Source organism: Lynx canadensis, chromosome A2 (genome assembly GCF_007474595.2).
Source record: "Lynx canadensis isolate LIC74 chromosome A2, mLynCan4.pri.v2, whole genome shotgun sequence".
NCBI classification, from domain to species: Eukaryota; Metazoa; Chordata; class Mammalia; order Carnivora; family Felidae; genus Lynx; species Lynx canadensis.
Window position 1 is genome coordinate 156,000,744 of NC_044304.2, and position 26,618 is coordinate 156,027,361.

The following is a 26,618-nucleotide window of genomic DNA, read 5'->3' on the forward strand; positions in this document are numbered from 1 at the left end:
TTAAAATACAGTTTAAAAAAATTTCTCAGGGCACGTGGGTGACTCAGTGGGTTAAGCATTTGACTTCTGCTCAGGTCATGATCTCGCAGTTCTTGAGTTCAGACTCCGCATTAGGTTCTGTGCTGACAACTTGGAGCCTGGAACCCCCTCTCTCTCTCTGTCTCTCAAAAATGAATAAGTTTTTAAAAAATTAAAAAAAAATTCTCTGTGCATATGTGTGTTTCTCTCTCTCTCTTTTTACTCAGGGAAGTATTAAAATAAGTTTGTACTCCTCAAGCACATGTGAGTAGAGACAGCTAAGAGGTATTCAAAGCAGTTTTGGGTATTTGGTCTAGAACAGGATATTCGAGTGCCTTGACAATCTATCAGTGGATCTTTGTGCTTAATTGTTTTGCAGAACCGCTTGGATGTGAAGATTTTGCAGTCAACCTACAAAGACCCCAATAATTTAGTATTTAAAGAGATTAAAATTCTTGGGATCCAGGAGCCTAACAATGTTATAGTGAAACACAATGGTGTCCCAAGTCAGATTTCTCCTAATGTCACTTATGATTCTAACCTACAGGTAAAAATTCATTTTGTTGAGATAGTTTATCAAGAATTTATAGCTTATGGTGGTCCTTCTTGCCAAGGTCGCCTGGGTCCTGAAGGACCAGGGCACATTCTGAGGTCTGGAGTGGGGAAGAAGAGGGTTAGGAGAGAAAAAAAAAGGAGGCAGTAGACCTGAGCTAGAATAGATCAGGGAGGTACTGAGGTACTGGAATCAGATAAAATGGCCTTTCCATCCCTATTCTTATATTTGCCCCTCAGTCTTCTGTTCTCTCTGACTGGGACAGAAAAGCAAAGTGAGGAGTGTGGGGGACAGGGTTAGAGGGAATGTTGGTCTGGCCACTGGTGGCTGAAGCAAGAAAGGCAAAGTGGGAGGTGAGATTCCCATTAATTAAAAATTTGAAGTGCATTTTTTTTTTACTATGTTCAGATATAAAAACTTTCTCCAACACATACATTTTAAAGAAATATTTCAAGTGAAAGAATCTGATAAGCCTAGCTAATGCTGCTTATTTGGTTAGAGAATATTAAATAATAATAATAAAAAAAACCCCACCACTTTTCATCAGTTATAATGAGACCTGATGCTTTTGAGCAGATTGTAATCAGTTCCTCTGGTATCTCATGCTATGAGGAATCCTTCCCCATCCTCCTTCACTCCAGGCCCTGTAGGTGATCTGGGACTGGGGGCTGCTGGGTCAGCATGTTTGTGAGAGATCTTCCAAATTTGGAGTAAATGCGTAAATCTGGTATTCTCCTTTAATGTTGTATCGATGATGTTGGCCATTTTGCCTTACAACATATATTGAGGATGCCTACATTATGAAGTTAGAAATAAAGTACAGTTGACCCTTGAACATCATGGGGAGACACTGACCCTCCCACACTGTCAAAAATCTGTGAATAACATTTGACTCCCCAAATCCTTACTGATAGCCTACTATTGACCAGAAGCCTTACAGATAATATAAGTTATCAATTAACACATATTGTGTGTCATATGAATTATAAACTGTATTTTTACAATACAGCAAGCTAGAGAAAAAATGTTATTAAGAGAATCATTCAGGAGAGAAAATACACTTACAGTTCTGTACTGTATTTATTGAAAACAGTGCACATGTAAGTGGACACGTGCAGTTCAAACCCATATTGTTCAAAGGACAACTGTATCATATGGTTAGTTATGTGGACGGCACCGGGCAAACCATTTGAAGAGTGCATATATGAAAACAAACTCAGTAAATATTTGTTAAATAAGTTAATTAATGCAAGAGCAAAGGAATTCTTATTGCTTGAATTTGGGTGGTGGGGAGACACAATTTGTACACATGAAACTACTGGGCAGGGGACAGGCAGTCCAAAGCAACACAAAGGAAATGTTCAGTTACAGTATACCTAATTTCAATGTCAAAGCCTAATGGAGTAGCTGAGCAAAGCCATTGGGGAAGTCAGGGTTTGAGCTGGACTTTGAACGATGATGTATCAGGTAGAGATTCGTTCACCTACAAGTGATAGGCAACTGAGCTAAATGGGACTTTAAACAAATTGGAATTTTCTTCCTCACACAATAACAAGTCTAGAAAGTGGTCAGCTGCTGGCGTTGGTTCAGTGGCTCAAGGCTGTCAGGGTTGATTGGCCAGTAGCAGAATAAAAGAAGAGGCAGGAAAGAAAAGGTGGAGGGAAGGAGCAGGCCCTTAAATCCAGAAGGAAACTCTGGGCCAGCAACTCCCAGTGGACTTGGACTTACCTATGAATGGCCACAGCTATGTTACATGGATTAAAAGGAACTTAATTAGGAACTTAAGTTCCTTAATCAGGAACTTTAATATTCCAAACTGAAATAGTGAGTAAGAAAGGAACTTTTATATAAAGCAAGCAATTAGCCGTGCATTCCACAAAAGGGCACCATTTTCCTAGAAAGAGTATTTGCCTAGATAACATATTCAAAGTTGAGATGTCAGAATAAGCCAATCTAAGGATTGAGAATAGCCTTACGTTATTTAGTCTGTGAGTATTGTATGACTAGAATAGGGAAGAGATCAGCTTGGACAAATAGTGTGTGGTTAGATTTGGGAGGGTCTTAGGCATCAAAGTGAGAAGGATCTGATTCTCAAAGTGTGTCATATGGATCCTTGAATCAAGGCTCTGGAGAATGGGATTTGTAGAACAGGGAAGTTTAAGGTGAATTTAGTCTGAGAAGAGCCTGGAAGAAGGGTGATTATCCTTAAAATGTGATTTTATAGCTCTGGGCAAATGAGAGCCTTCACTATGGAAATTGCTAATTAAAGAAGAGATAAAAAATATGTAGAAAAGTTAAATATTTGAATTAGTGGGACTCAAAGAAGCAGGTTTTAGGCTTTGAGGATTTGCTCTTGGAGAAATGAAAAGGTTGGGATGTTAGAAACAGAAGGAACTGTAATGATGTTGCCAACTCCCCAGTTTTGCCTTTGATGAAACTGAGGCCCAACGAATTAGAATAATTTGGCTAAGTTTCCACAGCAGAATCGAGATGAGAACCCAAGCCACATGTTCTTACTCCTGTGTTCTTGCCACCACTCCAGACCAAGGCGGGACACTGGTCTGAAAAATGGAGGGCAAAAATATAAGCTCGATTTAGTATGACCCTGTGAGCTTGTGTGTGTTATGCTTCAAGGGGAAATGCTTGTAGGGAAATACTTCTTGACCAAGTAAGAATGAGGAAGGGGAGTCAGGGAAGGAAAGAAAATGGGTGATCACAGAAGATTTTATTCTCCCTAATTCCCTTCTGAACATGATGTACAAGATTCGGATAGAGTTGGTACCTTTGCTCTCTTCCCCCCTCCCTCCATATAGCCCTCTTTATAGCAGCTACAGTGCTGTGTTACTTGGATGTTGAGAGTCCGGTCTGGTTTCTATCTCCTCTCCTAAGAGAGGTTTCGGATCTTGCGAGGGTTTTGTCCTGAGCATTAATTTCCTTGTCACTTACCCATCCCTGCAGGTCGCCCTTATCACGGAAATTGATCTTGTCCTGGGAGAAGCATACACAGTGGAGTGGGGCCTGAAGATAAGGGATGCAGAAAAAATAGACTGTTATCCCGATGAGAGTGGTGCTTCTGCAGAAAACTGTACTGCCCGTGGCTGTGCCTGGGAGGTAACCCTGCTGATGACGCTGACACACGCCAAAATCCACGGCACTTCATCTCCAGCTTCATGAGCGTAGCGCCAATCCCCATGTCACTACTTAAAACCCATAGAAAGGAAAGATTTCCAAAAGAACCCAAGTTTTTATCTGACTGTAAAGAATAGGTAGGGACAGGAGTAGGACCTTTCTTTTTTTTATAACTACTTTGCAAGGAGACCAGGAATTTAAATGTAGGTCACTACCAAAGAGTATCTGGCTTTGTCTCCCTGCAGATTGCCTTTTCTAGCCCCCTTATATTTGATCACTCTAGGAACACATACTGAGCTGACGTTAGCTTTCCTTTTCAGGCACCTAGTTCTCCTGAGGTCCCATTTTGTTATTTTGTCAATGACCTGTACTCTGTCGGCGACATTCAGTACGACTCACGTGGTGCCACTGCTACCGTCTCATTAAAGTCTTCTTTATATGCCTCCGCTCTGCCCTCGGTACCCGTGACCTCCCTCCGTGTGCAAGTGACCTACCATAAGAACGACATGGTGCAGTTTAAGGTGTGTGTTCACAGTGCGTCTATGTATCAAGTACTGCCTGTGAGGTTGGCAGTTCCATTACTTTTGCTAGTGGAGGCTGCAGAGCACTAAAGTAAGTGTGCCCTTCTAAGCTAACCCTGCCCCAATATACTAGATCATTATCCTAGAGCACCGAGAAACCATTGACGGAACAGTGCTCTCTGTTCTATTTTGAAGAGATCGCGGTGTCTGCTGTAAGGAAAGTGGTTGGGAGAACAAGAGTGAAAAAGGAGGCTGCCAGTTAGGTCATCCACGTGGGAGACCAAGTGTAGAGCAGGAATAGGAAAGGAGAAGAATGGCGGGCATCTGGGAGGACTGAAAAGGTAGGATCACAGGATCGGGTGATGCCTTCAAGTACGTGATGAGGGAGAGGGAGGCATCAAGAATGATTACCACGTTTCCGGCATGTGTCTCTATATGGATGGTGGTGCTATTAACTGGATGGGAAAATGGGAAAGGCTTGGGCTTGGGCAAAATAAGAGATGAGTTCAGTTTGGGATGCTGAATTCAGGGTGTCTATGGAATAGCCACACAAGTGTAGTGATCTTTTTTTCCTATGATTTAATCACAACTAAGGATTAGTGATAGGCTGTTCTTATGTCTTTCTCTACTGAATCGTCAGTTTCTCAAAGACAGGAATTTCTCTGTTCATCTCTGTGTTTCTAAAATCTGACATAGAGCTTGTATGTAGTTAGTACTCAGATGTTTATTGAGAAAGTAAATGAAAGACATCAGGCGTTGCCCGAAACGTTCTTCACCACCTGCTATCAACCTGGACTCTGAGTCCCCTTACAACTTCTAATACACGGAAAACGCTCTATTATCTTTCTGTCCTCACCAAAGCACTGGCCTGTGGTAGGCACCTAATGAGTTTGAAGAAAATGAACTTGCTTGCATTTCCTGCATTAACCCTTTCTTACTCTACCTCCTGATCATACCATAGCTCTCTCTCCAGGATTTGACTTTTTTTTTTTTTAAGTTTATCTTGAGAGAGACAGAGACAGTGGGAGCAGGGGAGGCTCAGAGAGAGAGGGGGAAAGAGAGAGAATCCCAAGCAGGCTTCACGCTGCTGGCTGGAGAGCCTGACGTGGGGCTCGAACCCACAAACTGTGAGATCATGACCCGAGCCAAAACCAAGAGTCGGATGCTTAACCAATTAAGCCACCCAGGGGACCCAGGATTTGTCTCTTTTTGACCCTGCTTCAATACTCTGTGCCTTTGCATTTATTTCTCTACCAGAAATGACTTTATCTCCTTGCTGTGTTTGGTTAATAATAGCTGCCAAGTTTTTAACACTCAGCCTGCATTTTTCTCGTGAAACCTTCTCAGTCTTCCAGTAACTGTGTTAGGTATTTTCTTCTCTGTAATCTCACAACACTCCTACATCGCTCCACATTAGCACACATCATCACCCGGGTATCGCGGGTACTTCTTTTACCTCCCAGGAGCATGTGAATTTCTTAAAAACAACAGTCGTGTCTTATTTGATTTAGTGTGTCTGGTCTCCAGTACAGCATCAGGCAGGAGTAGAGTAGGTATTCAGTGAATCAGTCTAGACCCCATTTTTAGCAAGAACACTTATGATTATTTTAATCAAATAGTGTTTTTGATGGATTTTTTTTCAATCACAGTAGCTTTCAGATATTCACGTACACCCACATGCAAAGTAATAAATAATATATTCATACATACCAAACTGATTTCTAGACTGATTTTTCCAAGATATCACCAATGTCAAAGGGAATGTGTTACTGTGATAGGGGCCTTAAAAATGAGATATGACAGACTCAGATCAGAATGTGAAGTCTATTGTTCTTTGATATTGTAACTAAATCCCTGGTATCATGAGCTTCCAGAGACAAAGAAATATTAGCATTCAGACTCTGTGTCAAAGATACCAAGTTTCTGCTAAGGATATGGTTTTCTAGAGTACTATATTTTCCTAATTTTTTTTCCCCACTCACCCTAGATTTATGATCCTAACAACAATCGGTATGAAGTCCCGGTGCCTCTCAACATACCCAGGGTTCCATCCAGCACCACAGAGGGTCAGCTATATGATGTCCTCATCAAGAAGAATCCGTTTGGGATTGAAATTCGCCGGAAGAGTACAGGCTCGGTAATGTAAGTAGCTCCTAGTCGGATTTGGAATTGATGGTTACCTATACATGCACTGCCAGGTCCATTGTCCTTGGAGATACCCTGGCTCAAAGCATCACGTCATCCATTTCCAGATTTATGAATATGTTATTCCTTTTGGGTCTGTTCTTATGAGAAATCTTTACTTCCCTGGCAATAATTACTGAGGCACTTACATGTATTAGGGATTCATTCAACCAATGTTTATGGGGTGGTTAGTATCTATTATCTCTATATTAGGTGGTTATAGAAGATGAGGTCTCTCTTCTCATGCCAAAGATTCATGGTAAATAACAAAGATAATTTAAGTTAAAATATACATAAGGAAGTTTAGATAGTGACAACTGCTATGTAGGAAAAAGAACAGGGTAATCAGGAGTTATGGGGGGTTGACTGCTTTTGATACTGTGGTCAGAGGAGGGCTCTCAGAGAAGGTGACATTTGAAATAGGACTCAGATGAGAAGGATCCACCCATGTGGATCTGGGGGAAGGGGAAGAACACTTCAGACAGATGGAAAAATAGGTGCACACGGCCGTGAAGCAGGAGCAAGCTCGCCATATTAAGGGAGGAGATGTCCATTGTGGCTGGAGCATATTGTGGTCGGATCGCTCCAGATGTTATGTAGCAAGTGGACCGTAGAAGAGAAGGAATAGGACCCCGGGCTGGGGTAGAGTGGTAGCAACGGAGGTGGTGACATGTGATGGGATGTGGCATCCTGGGGACAGAACTGAAGGAAGGCAGTGGGAGAGGAAAATAGGAGAATGAAGGCTGGCTCCAGGGCTGGTAGCAAGTGCATCTGAGATCATTTTAATGAAATAGACTTTGCGTTTGTGTGGAAGATTAACAGGGCTCTTGGGGGGAGAGGGGACCAAGAGTTCTGTTGTCCTGGCAAACAGGGTGTTGACTGTTTGAAGCCAATAGGATAACCCATTTATTTTCCAAATACACCCTTTTGTGTTGCAGTTGGGACTCTCAGCTCCTTGGCTTTACCTTCAATGACATGTTCATCCGCATCTCCATTCGCCTTCCCTCCCAATATGTCTATGGCTTTGGGGAAACCGAGCACACAGCCTTTCGGAGAGACTTGAACTGGCACACGTGGGGGATGTTCTCCCGAGACCAACCCCCGGGGGTAAGGAGAAAGCACTAGGGGATCTGTGTCTGCCTCTCTCTGCTCATACTGTGTGCACTTCATGCTTCATCTTCTTCCCTGGCTAACCTTAGATGGTCACATTCTGCATTTGGACAGAGGGCCAATTTGTTGTCAGGCTCCTTTGTTCTTATGTATTTAGTTCACTGCATGGACCTTAGCAGTCATTTTTTGTTGAGTTTCTTTCTCAGCCATGATGTCTTTTAACCTCTTACCGCTTCTCCCCCACAACTCTCCCAGTACAAGAAGAATTCCTATGGCGTCCACCCCTACTACATGGCACTGGAGCAGGATGGCAGTGCCCATGGGGTGCTCCTGCTAAACAGCAACGCCATGGGTAAGATGACACCAACATCTCCTCTTATTTCTGTGAACCAGTCATTCTTCTTTTTTTTTTTTTTTAATTTTATCTAAATCCAAGTTAGTTAACATATAGTATTGGTTTCAGGAGTAGAATTTAGTGATTCATCACTTACGTATATTACCCAGTGCTCATCCCAACAGGTGCCCTCCTTAATGCCCATCACCCATTTAGCCCACCCCTTCACCTAACACCCCTCCAGCAACCCTTAGTTTGTTCTCTGTATTTAAGAGTCTCTCATGGTTTGCCTCCCTCTCTGTTTTTATCTTATTTTTCCTTCCTTTTCCCTATAGTCATCTGTTTTGTTTCTTAAATTCCACATATGAGTGAAATCATGTGATATTTGTCTTTCTCTGATTGACTTTTTTCACTTAGTATAATATATTCTGGTTCCATCCACATCATTGCAAATGGCAAGTTTTCATTCTTTTTGATAGCTGAGTAATATTTCATTGTGTATAAATACCACATCTTCTTTATACATTCTTCAGTTGATGGACATTTGGGTCCTTTCCATAATTTGGGTATTGTTGATAGTGAACCAGTCATTCTTGAGTAATGTTAGAATGTGTTTGCCTGAGGGGTGCCTGGCTGGCTTAGTCGGTTAAGCATCTGACTTTGGCTCACGTCATGATCTCACAGTTAATGGGCTGAAGCCCCACATTGGGTTCTGTGCTGACAGTTCAGAGCCTAGAGCCTGGTTCAGATTCTGTGTCTCCTGCTCTCTCTCTGCCCCTCCCCTGCTCTCTCTCTCTCTTTCAAAAATAAATAAACATTAAAAAAAAAAACCAGAATGTGTTTGACCTAGCTGCTCCCTAAAGTCAAAATTATTACCCTGGGGACAGTGTTTTTGTTTTTTGTTTTTATTTTCTATCTAGGCTTTCTGTTTGTTTCAGTTCAGTAACATGTGGTAACAAGAGTTAACTCTTATTTGGCAAAAATGTAAGAAGGGATAGCAAGACCAAGGAAGTCCCAAAAATCCTGTAGGTCAGCCAGTGGGAACCATCTTTTTATTTTGAATTAGTGGAGAAGCTCTGGGTAAGAGTGCTCACCCTGGGGGTATGGGAGTGTGAAGAAAATTTGTATGGTCTCTTGGAAAGAGGGTGGGAAATCAGGAGGTGGAGGGGAAAGTATGCATGTAAAAACTGGTGGAATCAGAGTAAGGTCTGTTCCTGACTTCAGAGTTTTATATGGATGTCAACTCCTGGTTTCGACAATGTACAATGGCTACATAAGATGTTGTCATTGGGGGAAATTGGGTGAACTGTACAAAGGACTCTAGTACTATTTTTGCAAATTCTCGTAAGTCTTAAACTATTCTAAAGTAAGAGTAATAATTTGAAAAGAGCAGAATGACAAAACATATTATAAAATAATAATAAACCCAATGGCAAAAAAAAATCCAGGGGTAGCACCCTGTAGACTTTCACTTCTTTAAAGTGCCTAGTATGTAGGCATAGTAAAAATACTTTTTCTTCATATTCTCTAATAAAGAGGCATTGGGAGAAGGAAAAGGTAAGAATTTCAGGGGTAATTCCTCCCCTTGGAAGTTTCCAGCTTGATTGATATTTTCCTATATCTTCAGATGTGACATTCCAGCCCCTGCCTGCCTTGACGTACCGCACCATAGGGGGAATTCTGGACTTTTATGTGTTCTTGGGGCCAACTCCCGAGCTTGTCACTCAGCAGTATACTGAGGTAGGAGGGAATTAAATTGATAATCAAGTATTCACGTAGTATCTTCTGAGTTCCCAAATCTACCTTTATTAGTATAGCTCTCAGATGATAACTGGAATTGTTGGTCTTTCTGGAAGATAGATATAGACTATAAAATGAGGAGACAAAAGACATCCCAAGAACTATTAAATTTGCAGCCTCTCAAAGCATTGCAGAGTAGCAGAAGTACTAGTGGTGCTACTGGTGGTGTTGGTGGTGGGGGTGGGGTGGCGGTAACAGTGATGGCGGTGGTGGTGGGGGGGTGGTAACAGTGATGGCGGTGGGAGTGGGGGTGGCAGTAACAGTAATGGTGGTGGTGGCGGTGGTAATGGTACGTTAACGGTGATGTGTTAGAGGTAGTGGTGGTAGTGATGGACGTGGTGGATGTGGTGGTACAGTAATGGTGATGGTGATGTGGTAACAGTGATGGTGCTTATAATAATGGTGGTCATAGGGGCCAGGACAGTTACTTTGGCAGCAGCAACGAGCATGCATATAACGTACTGCGTGTCATGGATCATTTTACATATATTAACTCATCCAGTCCTCACGGGAGCACCATGAAGCAAATACCAGTATTATCCCCAATTTACAGGTGCAGGAAGTGATGAACAAGAGGTTTTTGCCTTCTGCATAGGGCCACCTAGCCAGCAGGGATTGGAGCCTGGATGGTAAGCCAGGCATTTTGCCTCTAGATGCTGAGTTTTTAACCAGTGAGCTACAATGCCTCTAGAATTCAGAGTAAAATCAGATTTTCCAAACCTCTTAGGGAAGAAGGTAAGATCCAGCAGAAAGCTTTCTCCAAGGTGTCCCTGTGGCTTTTCATCCTCTTAGTTTCTCTCCGTATTTGAATTTGCTGCTTATCTAGCTTGGGACACTGGAAAGATGTTCTTATTAATTTGTTGACAATGTCAATCCAGATTCTCCTTTTGAAGGATGAAGTTTTCTGTCTATTTTCTAGTTGATCGGTCGGCCAGTGATGGTTCCTTACTGGGCCTTGGGATTTCAGCTGTGTCGCTATGGATACCAGAATGACTCTGAGATTGCCAGCTTGTATGATGAGATGGTGGCTGCCCAGATTCCTTATGTACGTTCTCCATATGTGGTGTACTGGCTCTGGGATCTTATGGCCAACACTAGCTGTCTCTGTATGGGGATTAGCTTGACTTGGGGGGCAGGGGTTCTATAACTACACAATTTTAAAACATTTAGTCAAAAACATCATTGGTATCATAAAAATGAAAGGTTACTCAAACAGCAGTTTTGCTTAAAACAATAAAATGGCCCAAATTCAGCCATACCACCACATGTGTAGATATAACCTCAGTTCCAACACTCTGCTGGTACAGCACAGTCTTCCCTCAGCTTTGAGCTAAGCTTGTAGATAGGGATCTGGTTTCCTGATGAAATACATATGGAAGCAAATTCTGTCCTTCACTTGAGGACAAGAGGGGTCCAATAATCAGAGAAATTGATCCCATGAACTTCTTACATTTTTAATTTTCTTCTGTTTTCTTGTTGTTTACAATTGTTGCTATTAATGATAAGTATAGCATGCAATATTTCATTTTTAAGAAAGCTTGTCTGGTAACCCCCAGGATTGGATATTCTAAAGCAATTACAGGGGATTTTTTTTTTTAAAGGTAGATTTGCCATCCATCCAGTTGTATTAGTACTGGGTAGGTTACATTATATTATTTTCTCTGGAAGTGAACCACTGATCCCAGGGTCAGCCTCCTGGGGCAGGTAACCACAATCATTCATACCAGCCATTCACAAGGCACTTTCTCATCTGCCCTTTTCATTGATCCTCATAGTAGCCTTGATAGATATGCATTATCGTCTTTTTTTTTTTTCTATTTTACAACTGAAAATTTGAAAATTTCCCAGAACATAATACCTAATACCTGGGATTAGAAAAAGTAAAAAAAAACCATCTGAAATCCACCATCAGTTAGTAGAGGCGTGTTCTCACCTGGAACCTGGCCTTTATAACAGGGAACCTCTCACTGTCCTTGTGTGTTCCCCCAGGACGTTCAGTACTCAGACATCGACTACATGGAGCGGCAGCTGGACTTCACCCTCAGCCCCAAGTTTGCAGGATTTCCAGCTCTGATCACTCGCATGAAGGCCGACGGGATGCGGGTCATCCTTATTCTGGTTGGTCCCTCTGTGAATGGGTGAAGTTCGTTGAGGACAGCGAATGGGCTTAGTGAGGGGGGAAGCTTCATATGTGTTTCCCTCCATGTTATGAGCAGAGAAGTTGAGGTTCAGTGAGAAGGTGTATTTCCCAGAATGCACAGAAGCCCTACAGTTCAGGAGGAAGTTTGTGCCCTTCTGTTTGAAGAGTTCTCCTTTTTTCTGTCCTGAGATGTTCTCTGGCCTTGGTCTTCTCACCTGATCTGAGCTTCGATTTCAGGACCCAGCCATTTCTGGGAACGAGACACAGCCCTATCCTGCATTCACCCGGGGCGTGGAGGATGATGTCTTCATCAAAGCTCCAAATGGTGGCGGCATTGTCTGGGGAAAGGTATGACCAGAGTGGTGATCCGCTAATCCCCAGCCTGGGGTTGGGTAACTGTTGGTGTGTTTGTGCATGTTGTTTCTGGGCCTTTTCCGTTTGGGTCCTGAGATCAGAAGGTCTCATTTTCTCAGTCAATATTTGTCAACACAATTGACATTTTTAGAGAATGTACATGTGTATGTGCATTATGGGATCTACTTTTCTCTAGAACAAAATCAAAGTATTACCATCCCTAGGACCTATGGTATATTATTTCTCAGGAAATACTATATAACATAAATTATTTAGTGCATTGCTTTTGAACAGTTTTCTCTCCACAGGTGTGGCCTGATTTCCCTAATGTCATTGTAAACGGGTCTCTAGACTGGGAGAGTCAAGTGGAGGTAAAGGGCCCTTTGTGGATGTGGGTGAAGTCATGACTGCCAGGAGGGTGCAGCTGTACCCGGGATAGCGGACATCCCCATGCCATGGGTGGGGGTGTGGCCAGGAATACACTGAGGGATTTTGTCCTGTGTGCCCATCTGTGTGCCGGTCACTTTACCTGTAATATTTTACTCCCCGTTGGGATGTAGGTATTATCATCCTCAGCATAACTAGGATTCAATGAGCGTAAATTACTGGTCCATGGTTTTAGGTGACTGAGTGATGACTTCAAATCCAAGGCTGTCAGATTCCAAAAGCCCATGAAATTTCCACCTCCAAGAAATACTGTTTGCCTAGAAATAGTATATTTGTTGTTGTTCTTGTTTTTGAGTATCCCTTTTAAACATAGTCTCCAAACCCTGTCTTTAGCAATGGGATCTTTTTCTCTGTAAATTTGTTTTCCATGGACAAGCTTCTCCATCTTCGCTCTTATACATCCCTTATCCTTCTTTGGGTTTCTCAATTGTGCTCTTACCTTCCAGTTCCCAGCCTTGCATTAAAACTTGCTCTCTCCAGGGTACAAGTGCTTACTTGTAATCGCTCTTAGATAGGGATTCAAGGCAGAGGACCTAGCTTCCTCTTCTCTCTGTTGCTTCTCAGAGGAAGCCACTTGAAGTTTATTGGTCCAGGCAGACCACATGGACACAGGAATCTGCCAGGCCAGAGAGGGTCAGGGTCTCCTTGGCAGACATTCATTCATTCATTCATTCATTCATTTGTTTTTAATTCATTCATTCATTCATTCATTCTTTTTTTTTTTAGTATTTTTCCCCTAGCACAACTGAAGTATAACTGACAAAATTGTATATTTATTTAAAGTGTACAGTGTGGTGACTTAATACATATATATCATGAAATGATTATCACAGTCTGGTTAATTAACACGTCCATCACCTCACATATTTATCATTTATCTATGTGGGGTGAGAATACTTAAGATCTACAGTCACAGCAATCTTTAAGTGTATAATACAGTGTTTTTAACTATAGTCACCAGGCTATACATTAGATCCCCAGAACTTATTCATCTTAACAATGAAAGTTTATACCCTTTGACCAGTATCTGCTCATTTCCCCCACCCATTCCCCCCGGTAACCACCATGCTACTGTCTATTTCTATGAATTCAACTTTTTTTTTTTTTTTAGATTCCACATATAAGTGAGATCATATAGTATTTGTTTCTCTCTGTGTAACTTTTTCGTTTAGCATAATATCCTCTAAGTTCATATATGCTGTTGCAAATGGCAGGATTTCCTTCTTTCTCATGGCTAAATAATATTTCATCATATATATATATATATATATGTATATATATGTGAATGCATACATATGCACACCACATCTTCTTTATAAATTCATCAATTGATGGATGCTTAGGTTATTTCCACATCTTGGCTGTTGTGAATAATGCTGCAATGAACATGACAGTACATATATATCTCTTTAAGATACTGATTTCATTTTATTCAGGATACATATCCAGAAGTGGGATTGCTAGATCACATGGTAATTCTATTTTTAAGTTCTTGAGGAACTTCCATATTATTTTCCATAATGGCCATGCAAATTTATATTCCCACCAACAGTATGCAATGGTTCCCATGTCCTTGCCAACAATTGTTATCTCTTGTCTTTTTGGTAAGAGCTATCTTAACAGGTATAAGATGATATCTCATTGTGGTTTTGATTTGCATTTCCCTGATGATTACTGATGTTGTGTACCTTTCCGTGTACCTGTTGGCCATTTGTATGATTTCTTTAGAAATATACCTATTCAGGTCTTCTATCTAATTTTTAATCTGTGTATTTGTTTTTTTTAATTTTTTAAGCATTTTTATTCATTTTTGAGAGATCAAGAGATGGAGCATGAGGAGGGGAAGGGCAGAGAGAGAGGGAGACACAGAATCTGAAGCAGGCTCCAGGCTCTGAGTTGTCAGCACAGAGCCCAATGCGAGGCTCAAACTCATGAACCAACCACGAGATTGTGACCTGAGCCAAAGTCAGATGCTCAACTGACTGAGCCACCCAGGTGCCCCATAATCTGTTTATTTGTTTTGCTTTATGTTTTGCTATTGAGTTGTGTAAATTCCTTATATATTTTGGAAGTTAATTTCTTATCAGATATATGGTTTGCAAATATTTTCTCTTATTCCCTGGGTTGACTTTTCCTTTTGTTGACTGTTTCCTCTGCTGTGCAGAAGTTTTTCAGTTCTATATAGTCCCACCTGTTTTTTATTTTTGTTTTTGTTGCTGATGCACGTGGTGTCAGACCCCATCTCCCCACATCATTGCCGAGACCAACGTCAAGGAGCTTTCCCCTGTTTTCTTCTGGAAGTTTTATGGTTTCAGGTCTTATATTTAAGTCTTTAAAAAAACTTTTTTAAGGTTTTATTTATTTTTGAGAGAGAGAGAGAGAGCAAGCAGGGGAGAGGCAGAGAGAGAGGGAGACACAGAATCTGAAGCAGGCTCAGCACAGAGCCTGACACAGGGCTCAAACTCATAAACTGCGAGATCATGACCTGAGCCAAAGCCGGACACTTAACAGACTGAGCCACTCAGGCGCCCCTATGTAAGTCTTTAAAACAGGTTGAAAATTTTTTGTGAGTAGTGTAAGATAAAGGTTTTGTTTCATTCATTTCCATGTGGACATCCAGTTTTCCTAACACTGTTTATTGAAGAGACTATTTTTTCCCATTGTGTGTTCTTAGCATGCTTGTCAAAGATTAACGGATGGTATATGTATAGACTTCTTTCTGGGCTTTCTATTCTGTGTCATTGGTCTACGTATCTGTTTTTATACCAGTACCATGACTTTTAAATCGTTATACTAGGAAAGGGCCCGCTTCAGCAATGAAGAGTTTGCCTATCACCATACAAGCTCCACATTTCATCAGCCATCACGAGCATTTGGAAATCTGTGGGGCAGTTTGGATTATTACAAGGGGAGCACCAAATTGCATTTATTTAGTGGGACGTGACTAGGGATGCTCGTAGCTCTGATGACGGGGGATGTTCCACCGAGAAGTCTCCTGCCCCAAATGCCAGTTGTGTCTCTCATAAGAAGCACTCCATTAGGGGGCCATGATATGTATTTGATAGCACATAAGAGATTCTCAGTAGATAGAATAATTATGAGTATTTATATTAATGAAACCCATTTCATGAGGCCAATGGGGGCGAAGCTCCTGATATGCAGGTCAGGCTCTGCTGAGGGTAGTATAAAACAAACAAACATGCAAATAGCAGGAAGCCTGTGGAAAGCAGATTTCTGAGTCTGACGCTTAGATTTAATTCAGTAAGGCTAGGATTAGGCCTTAGAATTGCATTTTGGTAGCAGACACACAGTGGGCTCGAAAAGAGATCCTATGGCCAGGCGTACAGGTGAGTGCATCCCGAGTTGAGACCAAGGAAGGTGAGGGTGGAAGTAAGAAGGAGGGAGACAGAGCCACAGCTTTGGGGAATGGCAAAACATTTATTTCATGGGTCAGAATCATCAGAGCACCTTTTAGTGAAGTTAATGAATTTGAGTTGGTCAAATTTCTCCCTTGGATCCCATATGGGATTCAGTTATGACTCTGGCATGGTGGGTATTGACTCTGTTTACCCTAGTCCTCTATCCCCCACCCCTACTCCATGTTTCTAACCCCGCCTGAGCTGGACCTCTGTTTCTGGTGAAAAGTTCTCTTCTTCTGGTTCCACATTTCTACCTCTATTTTCTAACAAGAAGGCATCTCTGGGGTGCCTCCCTTTCAAAGCATTCTCAGTGATGTGGTTCATTACCTCTTACTACTTTGTGAGCTGGACCCCTGCATTCTGTTCCATTTCTGTTATCTGCTTTGTGTTCCTTTTTTGCCTTTTATCTAGAGATAGGGGCTCCTACTTGCCTTTTGTCTGTTGTGTGCGAGAACTGGAGGTTTCCTAAACTAAGTCCTCTTTCTGTGGTCCCCCCTCAGGACCTACCCCCTCTGCCACCAGCATTTCTTAGCTCTTTAACTCTTAAAATGCACTGAGAAGCACAGAGTAACCTATTTACTGGGACATACAAAAGACCATACACTTCCATCACAAGCAACATGGGCTGTATAGAAATTTATGAATATTTGCTGCTGCTCAGTGGTGTGAATTCACAATTATGCACCAAGCATTTATTTTATGTCAGGTTCTAAGCTAAGCACTGTGGAGGGTGCAAAGACCAGCCAGATGAGTATAAAAATAAAATGAGTTTTGAGATGCTCTCAAAAACCTTACAATATAGTTAAGCTTTCGATCCACTCTCCAGGTTAAAATAAAGACAGATTTTAGGGGCGCCTGGGTGGCTCAGTTGGTTAAGCATCTGACTTCACCTTAGGTCGTGATCTCAGCGTTTGTGGGTTGAGCCCCACATTGGGCTCTGTGCTGACAGCTCGGAGCCTTCTTCGGATTCTGTGTCTCCCTCTCTCTGTCCCCCTCCCCTGCTCGCACTCTGTCTCTGTCTCTCTGTCTCTCTGTCTCTCTCTTTCCCTCTCAGAAATAAATAAAAAAAGACATAAAAATAATTTTAAAAAAAGACAAAAAGGAAGCTTTTATTATTTGAGGAAGACAAAGAGAAGGGGTGGCAGTGTTAAACTTCCCCTTTAGCTCCTCCTAAATTACTTGACACTGTAATTCTCAAGTGATTCTGCAACTGTAGTAAACAGTTACCCACTAGTTAGAGATCTTTTCCCTCATCTCCTTTTTCCAGTGAGAATGAGACAGGAGAGCACCTGGATGTTTCTTTCCAGCCTGTTGACTGTTTCAAGCTGTAGTCTCTCCCTGGATCCTGTTTTGTCTGTCTGTCTGTCTGTCTGTCTATCTATCTATCTATCTATCCATCTATCTATCTATCTATTTAAATTCAGGTTAGTTATCATATATGTAGTATTGGTTTCAGGAGTAGAATTTAGTGATTCCTTACTTACATATAACACCCAGTGCTCATCCAACAAGTGCCCTTCTTAATACCCATCACCCGTTTAGTCCATCCCCCCAACCACCTCCCCTCCAGCAACCCTCAGCTTACTCTCTGTGTTTCCTGCGACAAGTGATCCTATGGCCAGGCGTGCTTAGGCAATGGCAGGACAGAAGTTGAAAGTTAACCATCTAACACGTGAGACAGTGACTGCTACCATTCATGTTGATACAAAGAGGAAGACAGTCCATGGATGCTTTCCAAATGCTAAGAAGGTGTCTAACTTATGCTAATGTCTCTTCTGTGCACTCATTATATTTCAAATAAGCCGAGAAGGTTATTTAGGCTCTGTTTGGATTATCTGTCACCATGTGGTACAGGGATGTATATGAGTTATGCTCTCAGGAAGTGCCTTTAGGCTATCTAATACCATTTTGATGGACAAACACACTATGTTTAACGTCTACAGCAATACCGAGCTTACGTGGCCTTCCCAGACTTTTTCCGTAATTCAACTGCCACATGGTGGAAGAGGGAGATGCGAGAACTATATACCAATCCACGGGATCCAGAGAAGAGCTTGAAGTTTGATGGCATATGGATTGTAAGTGTGTGGGTTTATGTCTGTGCCCATGTGGACAGGTGAGTTTCTGTCTTTGTGTGTCTAATCTTATGTGATCATGACCTTTAATTAAGAGGGATAATAATCATCCAAGAAAGACCTTGGACATACCTGATTGCAGCTCCTCCAGTAAAACACCAAGGTGATTACTAAGGAATTTCTTGGAATTGAGCCTTGCCTCATACCCTGAGGGAGGATTTTTTTTTTTTTTTTTTTTAAATCTTCTAGCCAGTTATTCTGGAGAGCTTAATTGATCATTCTAGTCAATTCTCAACTGGATTTGATGAGTCTCCCTGGGCTGGTATCTACAGGATTGCTGGAAGGTTAATGATTTGTTCACTGCTTCCTTGTCTCTGAGTTGACGGGATGTGATGATTTTAAAAAGTAAGATATATCTGTGTTTGACATTTCTAGGATATGAATGAGCCGGCGAGTTTTGTGAATGGAGCAGTGCCCCCAGGCTGCAGGGATGCCACTCTGAACCACCCTCCCTATATGCCACGTAAGAGCCCTCGGCCTCCTCTGTTGGCAGAGTCTGGGCTGCAAGGAATGACCTCTGCAAGGGCCCGGCAGCCAGGGTTTATCCTGACTGTTCAGGGCACACCTTAACTGGTGTTGTGTTTTTTGTTTTTTTTTTAATATTTATTTATTTTTGAGAGAGAGAGAGAGACAGAGTGCAAGCGGGGGGAGGGGCAGACAGAGAGGGAAACACAGAATCCAAAGCAGGCTCCAGGCTCTGAGCTGTCAACACAGAGCCCAGCACAGGTCTTGAACTCACGGACTGCGAGATTGTGACCTGAGCCGAAGTCGGACACTTAACCAACTGAGCCACCCAGGCGCCCATGGTGCTGTGGTTTTTAGGGGGCCAAAGATTAGCACACATCAAGCAGTTTACCCAGTTGAGTGTGTGTACAAGTTACTGACCCTATTGGCTGAATTTCTCAAATTTGTTCGAAAAAAACTTAACAGTGGTAATGTCCCCAAAGGATTCTAGAACTAAGTTTCTTAATTCTTCAGACTTGTGTGAATCCCTCCATGGGAGTTTGTTGTGCCACCAGTGGGGGGAAAGTAGCAGCTTCCCCTTATCGTGGAGTCTTTGGACTTTGGCGCTAACACTTGTGTTCATATCTTGGCTCCAGAAATTAGATTCACTATGAATTGTATGACCTTCAACAGATTACTCGATGTTTCCAAATCTCAGCTCTTTGAATTGTAAAGGGAGATAGTGATATCTCTCTTTTTATAGAGTTACGATAAGAATTACCTGAAATCATTTACAAGAAAAAAGCTTAGACTACATCCTGTCACGTGGTCAGGTGTTTGGCAACTTTGTCTTCTCCCCGTTGCCCCTGCTTGCTCCTGGAGAAATTTGCTCCTGTGAAAACACCCGTGGGCTCCATTGCAGCTCAGAACCGTGCACATTCCCCTGCCCCTGGGGAGGAAGGAGGAGAGGGACCCATGTAGGGGTCAGATTAGTCTTAAGCTCCAGTGTCCAATCCCTTAAAGGGAGGTCAGGGGTAAAGAGGATTGAGCATGACATTTATATCACTAGCTCTTTCTCCTCAGATTTGGAGTCCAGGGCCCTGGGCCTTAGCAGCAAGACCCTGTGCATGGAGAGTCAGCAGATCCTGCCAGACGGCTCACGGGTGCGACACTATGACGTGCACAGCCTGTACGGATGGGCCCAGACCAGACCCACCTACGAGTGAGTGGCCCTCTCCCTTCTCTGGTCCACACGACCCGCAGGGCCAGCCAGGGGCTGATAGAGTTGCTCTGCTTTTCCTTTCATGCACCCTCTCAAGGGTCAAGAAGATTTTAATTATGACTGGGTCACAATTCTTATTTATTAAGTGAACACGAGCATGGAGCCAGGCATTGTTAGAAGGACAGGTTTAAGCAAGACATGGTTCTGCCGGTGGGAGACTCGATAGTCCTCGTGCAGGAGGCACATATGGAGACCCAGGCAATGATCACACAGAGCAGCTGATGCCGTGATTAATTACAAGAGGTGAAGGGAACACAGAGGACTGGCTATCTCTTTCCTTTATTTCATAAGTGACTCATCTCTGTTGGGTTTGTTTGTTCATTTCTATTTCTTGTTGGAGAGCCAACTGATGGTCTACTGAACTAGCACTATCCCATTTTGTGAGCTCAGTCAATGAATAAGAAGAATTATTCTAAAGAAGCCTTCTAAAGGAATTCGCCTTCTTCCTCCCCAAATATCAAACCTTAGTACTTAGTAAATACGTAGTTATTTGTTACTACTTGTTATTTTTAAGGTTACTTGTTATTTTTAGGTGATCCAGTAAGTTTACTATAAAGTTCTTTGTAAAACACTATGTAAAGGCACAACTTATTATTCTCTCTATCATCTAGGGTCAGTCAGTGAGGATGCCATTATGGCTCAGATTTCTGTATTTCTTCCAGTAATGCAGGAGACATTTTGTCACCATGCCTCACGCTCAGAAACCCCGGGAGGAGAAGCTCTGTGGCCTTTCCTCCCCTAATCTCCCCTATATCACCTCCTTGCTCCCCTCCATCCAGAGCTGTGCAGGAAGTGACGGGACAGAGAGGGATTGTCATCACCCGCTCCACATTCCCCTCTTCTGGCCGCTGGGGAGGTCACTGGCTGGGAGACAACACAGCTGCCTGGGACCAGCTGAAGAAGTCTATCATTGGTGTGTGGGCTTATCCCAAGGGGCTTCTGCTGGTGGGAAAGGGGGTTAGGAATCTTGGTAAAGGATTCTTGAGTGGGGAGAAAAAGGCAGATCACGAGTACTGCCTCTGACACAGCTGTGGTCTCATTGCAGGCATGTTGGAGTTCAGCCTCTTTGGCATATCTTATGTAAGTGTCTTTGGGGTCACTTCTAATCCCCAAGCAGGTTGTCACATCTTTCAGAAATCACCAACAGGCTTGTTTTATTCTACCTTGCTTCAGACAGGAGCAGATATTTGTGGATTCTTTCAAGATGCTGAATATGAGATGTGTGCTCGCTGGATGCAACTGGGGGCCTTTTACCCCTTCTCGAGGAACCACAACACCATTGGGACCAGGGTATGATGCTAGCTCATAGCTCAAAAGTTTTATATCACTAGGAATACGGCCTCCAAATCTGAGCTACAATTAATGCATTCTGTATTCTCCGTGACATCTTCAAAACCATTAAACCCTTATCTTTCTTGCTTGTTTTATTTGATACACTTAAGTGTTGTGAAATGACTACCACAGCAGGATTAGTTAATACCTCCATCACCTCACATAATTATCATTTCTTTTTTGTGGTGAGAACATTTAGTATTTGCTCTTTTGGCAACTTTCAAGTATATGATATAGTATTGTTAACTATAGTCACCATGCTGTGCATTAGATTACCAGGATATATGCGTCTTGTATCTGGCAGTTTGTATCCTTTGACTGACACGTCTCCATTTCTCCCATCCTCCAGCCCCTTGATAACCACTGTTCTTCTCTTTAATAGATGTGAGGTGATACGTCATTGTGGTTTTGATGTGCATTTCCCCGATGACACATGATGTTGAACAGCTTCTCATGTATCTGTTGGCCATCTGTATGTCTTCTTTGGAAACTGGAAACCGATAATAGGAGGAAAACTGGAAAACCCACAAATATGTGGAAATTAAACAACCAATGGGTCAAAGATGAAATTGAAAGAAAAATTTTAAAATATCTTGAAACAGATGAAAATGGAAACATAACATATCAAAACCTGCAGGAGGCAGTGAATGCATTTCTAAGTGAATGCATTTCACCTACATTAGAAAAGAAGAAGCCGAATCTCAAATAAACAACCTGACTTTATACCTCAAGGAACTAGCAAAAGAACTAAGTCCAGAGTTACCAAAAGATCAGAAGAGGAATAAGTGAAGCAGAGCCCAGAAAAACAACAGAAAAGATCAACCAAACTAAAAGCTGGTTCTTTGAATAGATAAACAAAATGACTTGCTAAGGAAAAAGACAGAAGCCTCAAATAAATAAAATTATAAATGAAAAAGGAGACATTAGGACTGATACTACAGAAATACAAAGGATCACAGGAGACTACAATTATAAACCAACAAATTGGACAACCTAGAAGAAATGAGTAGGTTCCTATGAACATACAGCTTACCAAGACTGAATCATGAGGAAACAGAAAAGCTGAACAGATAAATAATGAATAGGAGATTGAATTAGTAATAAAAAAATCATCCCTCCCGCCCCAAGGAAGCTCAGGACCATATGTTTTCCCTGGTGAGTTGTATTGAAAATTTAAAGAAGAATCAACGCCAAGACCTCCTCAAACACTTCCAAAACATTGAAGAGGAGGGAGCACTCCCAAGCTCATTTTATAAGACCAGCATTACCCTGACACGAAGGCCAGATAAGAACCCTACAAGAAAACTATAGGTCAATATCCCTCATGAATATAGATCCAAAAATTTGCAACAAAATACTAGCACACCAAATTCAACACATTGGAAGAATCATACACCATGATCAAGTGGGATTTAACCATGGGATGTGAAGATGATTCAACATACACAAATAAATAAATGTAATACATCGTATTAATAGAATGGAAGATAAAATTCATATGATCATCTCAATACATGCAGAAAAAATTTTTTTTGACAAAATAAACCTCCTTCCATGATGAAAGCTCTCAACAAATTGGGTGTAGAAGGAATGTACCTCAACATTATAAAGCCATGTGTGACAAGCCCACACCTAATATTATGCTTAATGGTAGAAGCTTGAAAGTTTTTTCTCTAAGATCAGGAATGAGACGTGTGCCCACTCTCACTAGTCCTATTTAACATAGTACTGGGAAGTCCTAGTCAGAACAGTCAGGCAAGAAAAAGAAATGCAAAATATTTAAATCAGGAAGGAAGTAAAATTGTCTCTGTTTACAGTTTATATGATTTTATATGTAGAAAAACCTAAAGGTATCATTGAAAAACTATTAGAATGAACCAATTCAGTAAAGTTGCAGAATGTAAAATCAACATACAGAAATCAGTTGTGTTTCTATCCATGAACAGCAAATATCTAAAAAAGAAATAAAGCAATCCCATTCACAATAGCATCAAAACTCAATAAAATGCTTAGGAATAAATTTAACCAATTTGTGTATTGTGAAGAATACACAAATAAATGGAAAGATATTCCATGTTCATGGAATAGAATTAACATTATCAGTGTCCATACTACCCAAAACCATTTATAGATTCAATGCAATGTCAAAATCCCAATAGCACTTTTCACAGAAATAGAAAAAACAATTCTAAAATTCACATGGAATTACAAACAACCCCAAATAGCTAAAACAATCCTGAGAATGAAGAACAAAGCTGAAGGTATCACGTGTCCTGGTTTCAAACTATATCACAAAGCTATAGTAACCAAACAGTATGCTATTGACATAAAAATAGATAAATGGAATAGAATCAAACATACAGAAATAAACCTTGCACTTACTATGGTTTGACAAGAGAGGCAAGAATACTCAGTGGAGAAAAGACAGTCTCTTCAATAAATGCTGTTGGGAAAACTGGATAATGACATTCAAAAGAATGAAATTGGACCCCTATCTTATACCACTCACAAAAATTAACTCAAAATGTAGTAGTAATTTAAATGTATGACCCAAAACAGTAAAACTTCTAAAAGAAAACATAGGGAAAAAGCTACTTGACATTGTCCTTGGCAATGATTTCTTTGGACATGACACTGGGAGCACAGACAACAGCAATAAAAATAAGTAAGTAGAACTATATCAAACTCAAAAGCTTCTGCACAGCAAAAGAAATAATCAAAAACTGAAAAGGCAGCCTATAAAATGGGAGAAAATATTTGTTGTTTTTTAATTTTTAAAAAAGGTTTTATTTTAATTTTGAGAGAGAGTGAGTGGGCAAGGGGAAAAGAGAGAGGGAGACATAGAATCCGAAGCAGGGTCCAGACTCTGAGCTGTCAGCACAGGGCTCAAACCCATGAACTGTGGGATCATGACCTGAAGCAAAGTCAGACACTTAACTGAGCCCCGAGGCACCCCAAATATTTGTAAACCATCTATCTGAAAAGGAATTAATATCCAAAATATGTAAGGCACTCATTCAAATCAGTAGCAAAAAGCCACAAACAACATGATTTAAAAATGGGTAAAGGACCCACACAGACATTTTTCCAAGAAGACATACAAATGGCTAACAGGTACTTGGAAAGAGCGTCATGTTTTAGTGAACCAGATTCCTCAGTGTTCTTTACATTATTTTGTTTGTTTGGTTAGGCTGTGTTGTACCAAATATATACCCAAAAGAATGTCTTATAGAGAAATTTCATCAGCTGTATTGGGAAAGTGTCAGTGACCTCTTTAAGTATATTAAGAATATTCTTTGCCTCGAAAAAAAGTCTAAAAAAAAAAGAATATTCTCAGTCTCATCTGTAATCAATTTTGGTTTAGCTATATATGATCTTCATTTGTAATAAGCGTTCAGGGACTTCTTTAGGTCCCCAGGTTCCCTTAGTGAGCTCTAAACATTCTTCTTTTCTCCTTTAGAGGCAAGACCCTGTGTCCTGGGATGCAACCTTTGTGAATATCTCCAGAAGTGTCCTGAAGACCAGATATACCCTGTTGCCATATCTCTACACCCTGATGCACATGGCCCACACGGAGGGCAGCACTGTCGTCCGGCCTCTTCTCCATGAGTGAGTGTCAGACGGAATCCCAATGACTAACGAATAATATCATTCTATGTAGTGGCTCCTGAAGAAAAAAATTCCTCCAAATTAAGTTAAAGACACAGTTGCCCTTTGCCATAAGCTTTCTGGGACAGACCATACATTATAATTCCTTTTAGCACAGTGTCAGTCATGCACTAGGTCCTTGACAAAAGGCTACTGAATGAAAAAAATTCAAAGTGATACAGTACAGCACAGAATAATTTCTTTCTAAGTTGGGCCTATGAAAAGCTACCTATCTTTTGTAGCCGCTCAGGTCACAAGACAAGGCCAGATGTGAGGGCTGAAGATGTGAGGGCTGAAAGTCATTCTTGCATTTAAAATATGCCATGGTTAAGAAACAGGGAGGTATTGATAGATGAGAACATGTCTAAGTTCATCCATTTCTGGGGTTTGAAGTACATGATAGACAGAAAGTAAGTATACAGCTGGTTAAGGGAGACATAGGGAAAGAGTAAAGGAAGACGAAGAACGCAGCTGGATTTCTGACTTGGGTCTGAACTTGAGGAGTTTTCTTCAGGGTCTTGGCCTGAAGCCCTGTTGGGTTCCTGATTGTGGTACCTTGGTTTCTCTTTCCAGGTTCGTGTCAGACCGGGTGACCTGGGATGTGGACCGTCAGTTTCTGCTGGGCCCAGCCTTCCTGGTCAGCCCTGTCCTGGAGGCTGTGAGTACGGAGGCGTCTGATGACTAGAGAATTACAGCTCTGAGACCCAGTGACTAGAGGCAACAAAAGAGGACTGGTCTGCTGGGGCTCCTGAGATGTGGTCTCTTACTCCATTAAAACAAATTTTGCAGGATTGTTTGTACCATGTGCATAACCTTGTTGCCAGCTAGCCCTTCCCTTCCTTCTGTAAGACATCCTCAGGAAGCAAAAGCCATATTTCACTTTTTCTATCGATGTATGTAGGCTTCTGGTTAAAATACCAGCCAATTGCATTCTCCCCAAAACTTACTGCACTAATCAGAATCCCTGAAGTACTGGTACCATAAAATCTACAAAAATTTTTTTCTGCCCAAGACCCAACCTCAGTTTATCTCTTTAGAGAGAATATGGGGTGACTGTATAAGCAGATGATTTTTCCCCACAGTCCTGATCCCAAAGGGCTTTATGGAAACTGCCAGTCTGAGGCAGGCAAATCTCCCATTTGGGAAGAAGGGAGGGAAGAAAGGTTTCCCCAACATTGCTGGTCTTTAAAAAGATGAGCATGTTGGTCCAAGGCCACCACTATTGTTTTGATCCTTTTACTGTACAAATTGGTACCTTGCCCAAGCCTTGTTTGTGTTTAATTTTAGAATGCCCGAAACGTCACTGCATATTTCCCCAGAGCCCGCTGGTATGATTACTACACGGTAAGTTTTTCTGATGATTTATACAATTTGGGGAAAATGGTAGAGTGCACAGGCTTTAGAATCTGATAGCTCACTGGTCGAATTCTGGCGCTATAACTCATTTGATGTATGATCTTGGACAAGTCACTTTTAACCTTGTGGCCTCAATTTTTTTTCACCTCCAAATTGGATAAGAGCAGTCTCCTCACAGAATTGCTATAAAATAATTTATTTTGTGAGTGTTCTTTATGTGTGAGTTTTTATCTTCCTCTATACCACAATGGAGTGTACAATGAAGACACTAGAAGACACTTGAAATTGTTCTGTAAACTATAGTTTTTGTTCATATCATCCCTTACGGGACTGTCAGTTCATATGTATAGGGGCTTTTCCTCTCTGTCTTTTTATTAAATGTCTCCGTCTATAGCACAGATGCTCAAGGAGT

At 41.5% G+C, this 26,618-nt stretch overlaps 1 protein-coding gene across 5 annotated transcripts in view; it reads left to right on the forward strand.

The window, feature by feature from the left end:
- MGAM (maltase-glucoamylase) overlaps nucleotides 1-26,618 on the forward strand; it is a 94,611-nt gene that overhangs the window by 54,514 nt on the left and 13,479 nt on the right. For 3 of the 5 annotated variants that reach the window (XM_030308603.1, XM_030308601.1, XM_030308600.1), the window contains exons 24-43: nucleotides 398-565; nucleotides 3,530-3,682; nucleotides 4,021-4,221; nucleotides 6,209-6,363; nucleotides 7,344-7,512; nucleotides 7,771-7,867; nucleotides 9,477-9,589; nucleotides 10,569-10,694; nucleotides 11,639-11,767; nucleotides 12,027-12,137; nucleotides 12,452-12,514; nucleotides 17,953-18,087; nucleotides 18,520-18,607; nucleotides 19,672-19,810; nucleotides 20,650-20,783; nucleotides 20,916-20,950; nucleotides 21,044-21,160; nucleotides 24,663-24,811; nucleotides 25,424-25,508; nucleotides 26,138-26,194. In XM_030308603.1, the coding sequence (XP_030164463.1) occupies nucleotides 398-565; nucleotides 3,530-3,682; nucleotides 4,021-4,221; nucleotides 6,209-6,363; nucleotides 7,344-7,512; nucleotides 7,771-7,867; nucleotides 9,477-9,589; nucleotides 10,569-10,694; nucleotides 11,639-11,767; nucleotides 12,027-12,137; nucleotides 12,452-12,514; nucleotides 17,953-18,087; nucleotides 18,520-18,607; nucleotides 19,672-19,810; nucleotides 20,650-20,783; nucleotides 20,916-20,950; nucleotides 21,044-21,160; nucleotides 24,663-24,811; nucleotides 25,424-25,508; nucleotides 26,138-26,194 (2,424 nt within the window). Of the gene's footprint in view, nucleotides 1-397; nucleotides 566-3,529; nucleotides 3,683-4,020; nucleotides 4,222-6,208; nucleotides 6,364-7,343; nucleotides 7,513-7,770; nucleotides 7,868-9,476; nucleotides 9,590-10,568; nucleotides 10,695-11,638; nucleotides 11,768-12,026; nucleotides 12,138-12,451; nucleotides 12,515-17,952; nucleotides 18,088-18,519; nucleotides 18,608-19,671; nucleotides 19,811-20,649; nucleotides 20,784-20,915; nucleotides 20,951-21,043; nucleotides 21,161-24,662; nucleotides 24,812-25,423; nucleotides 25,509-26,137; nucleotides 26,195-26,618 lie in introns of those variants that run through there. The other 2 variants (XM_030308602.1, XM_030308604.1) reach the window with 2 other exon arrangements.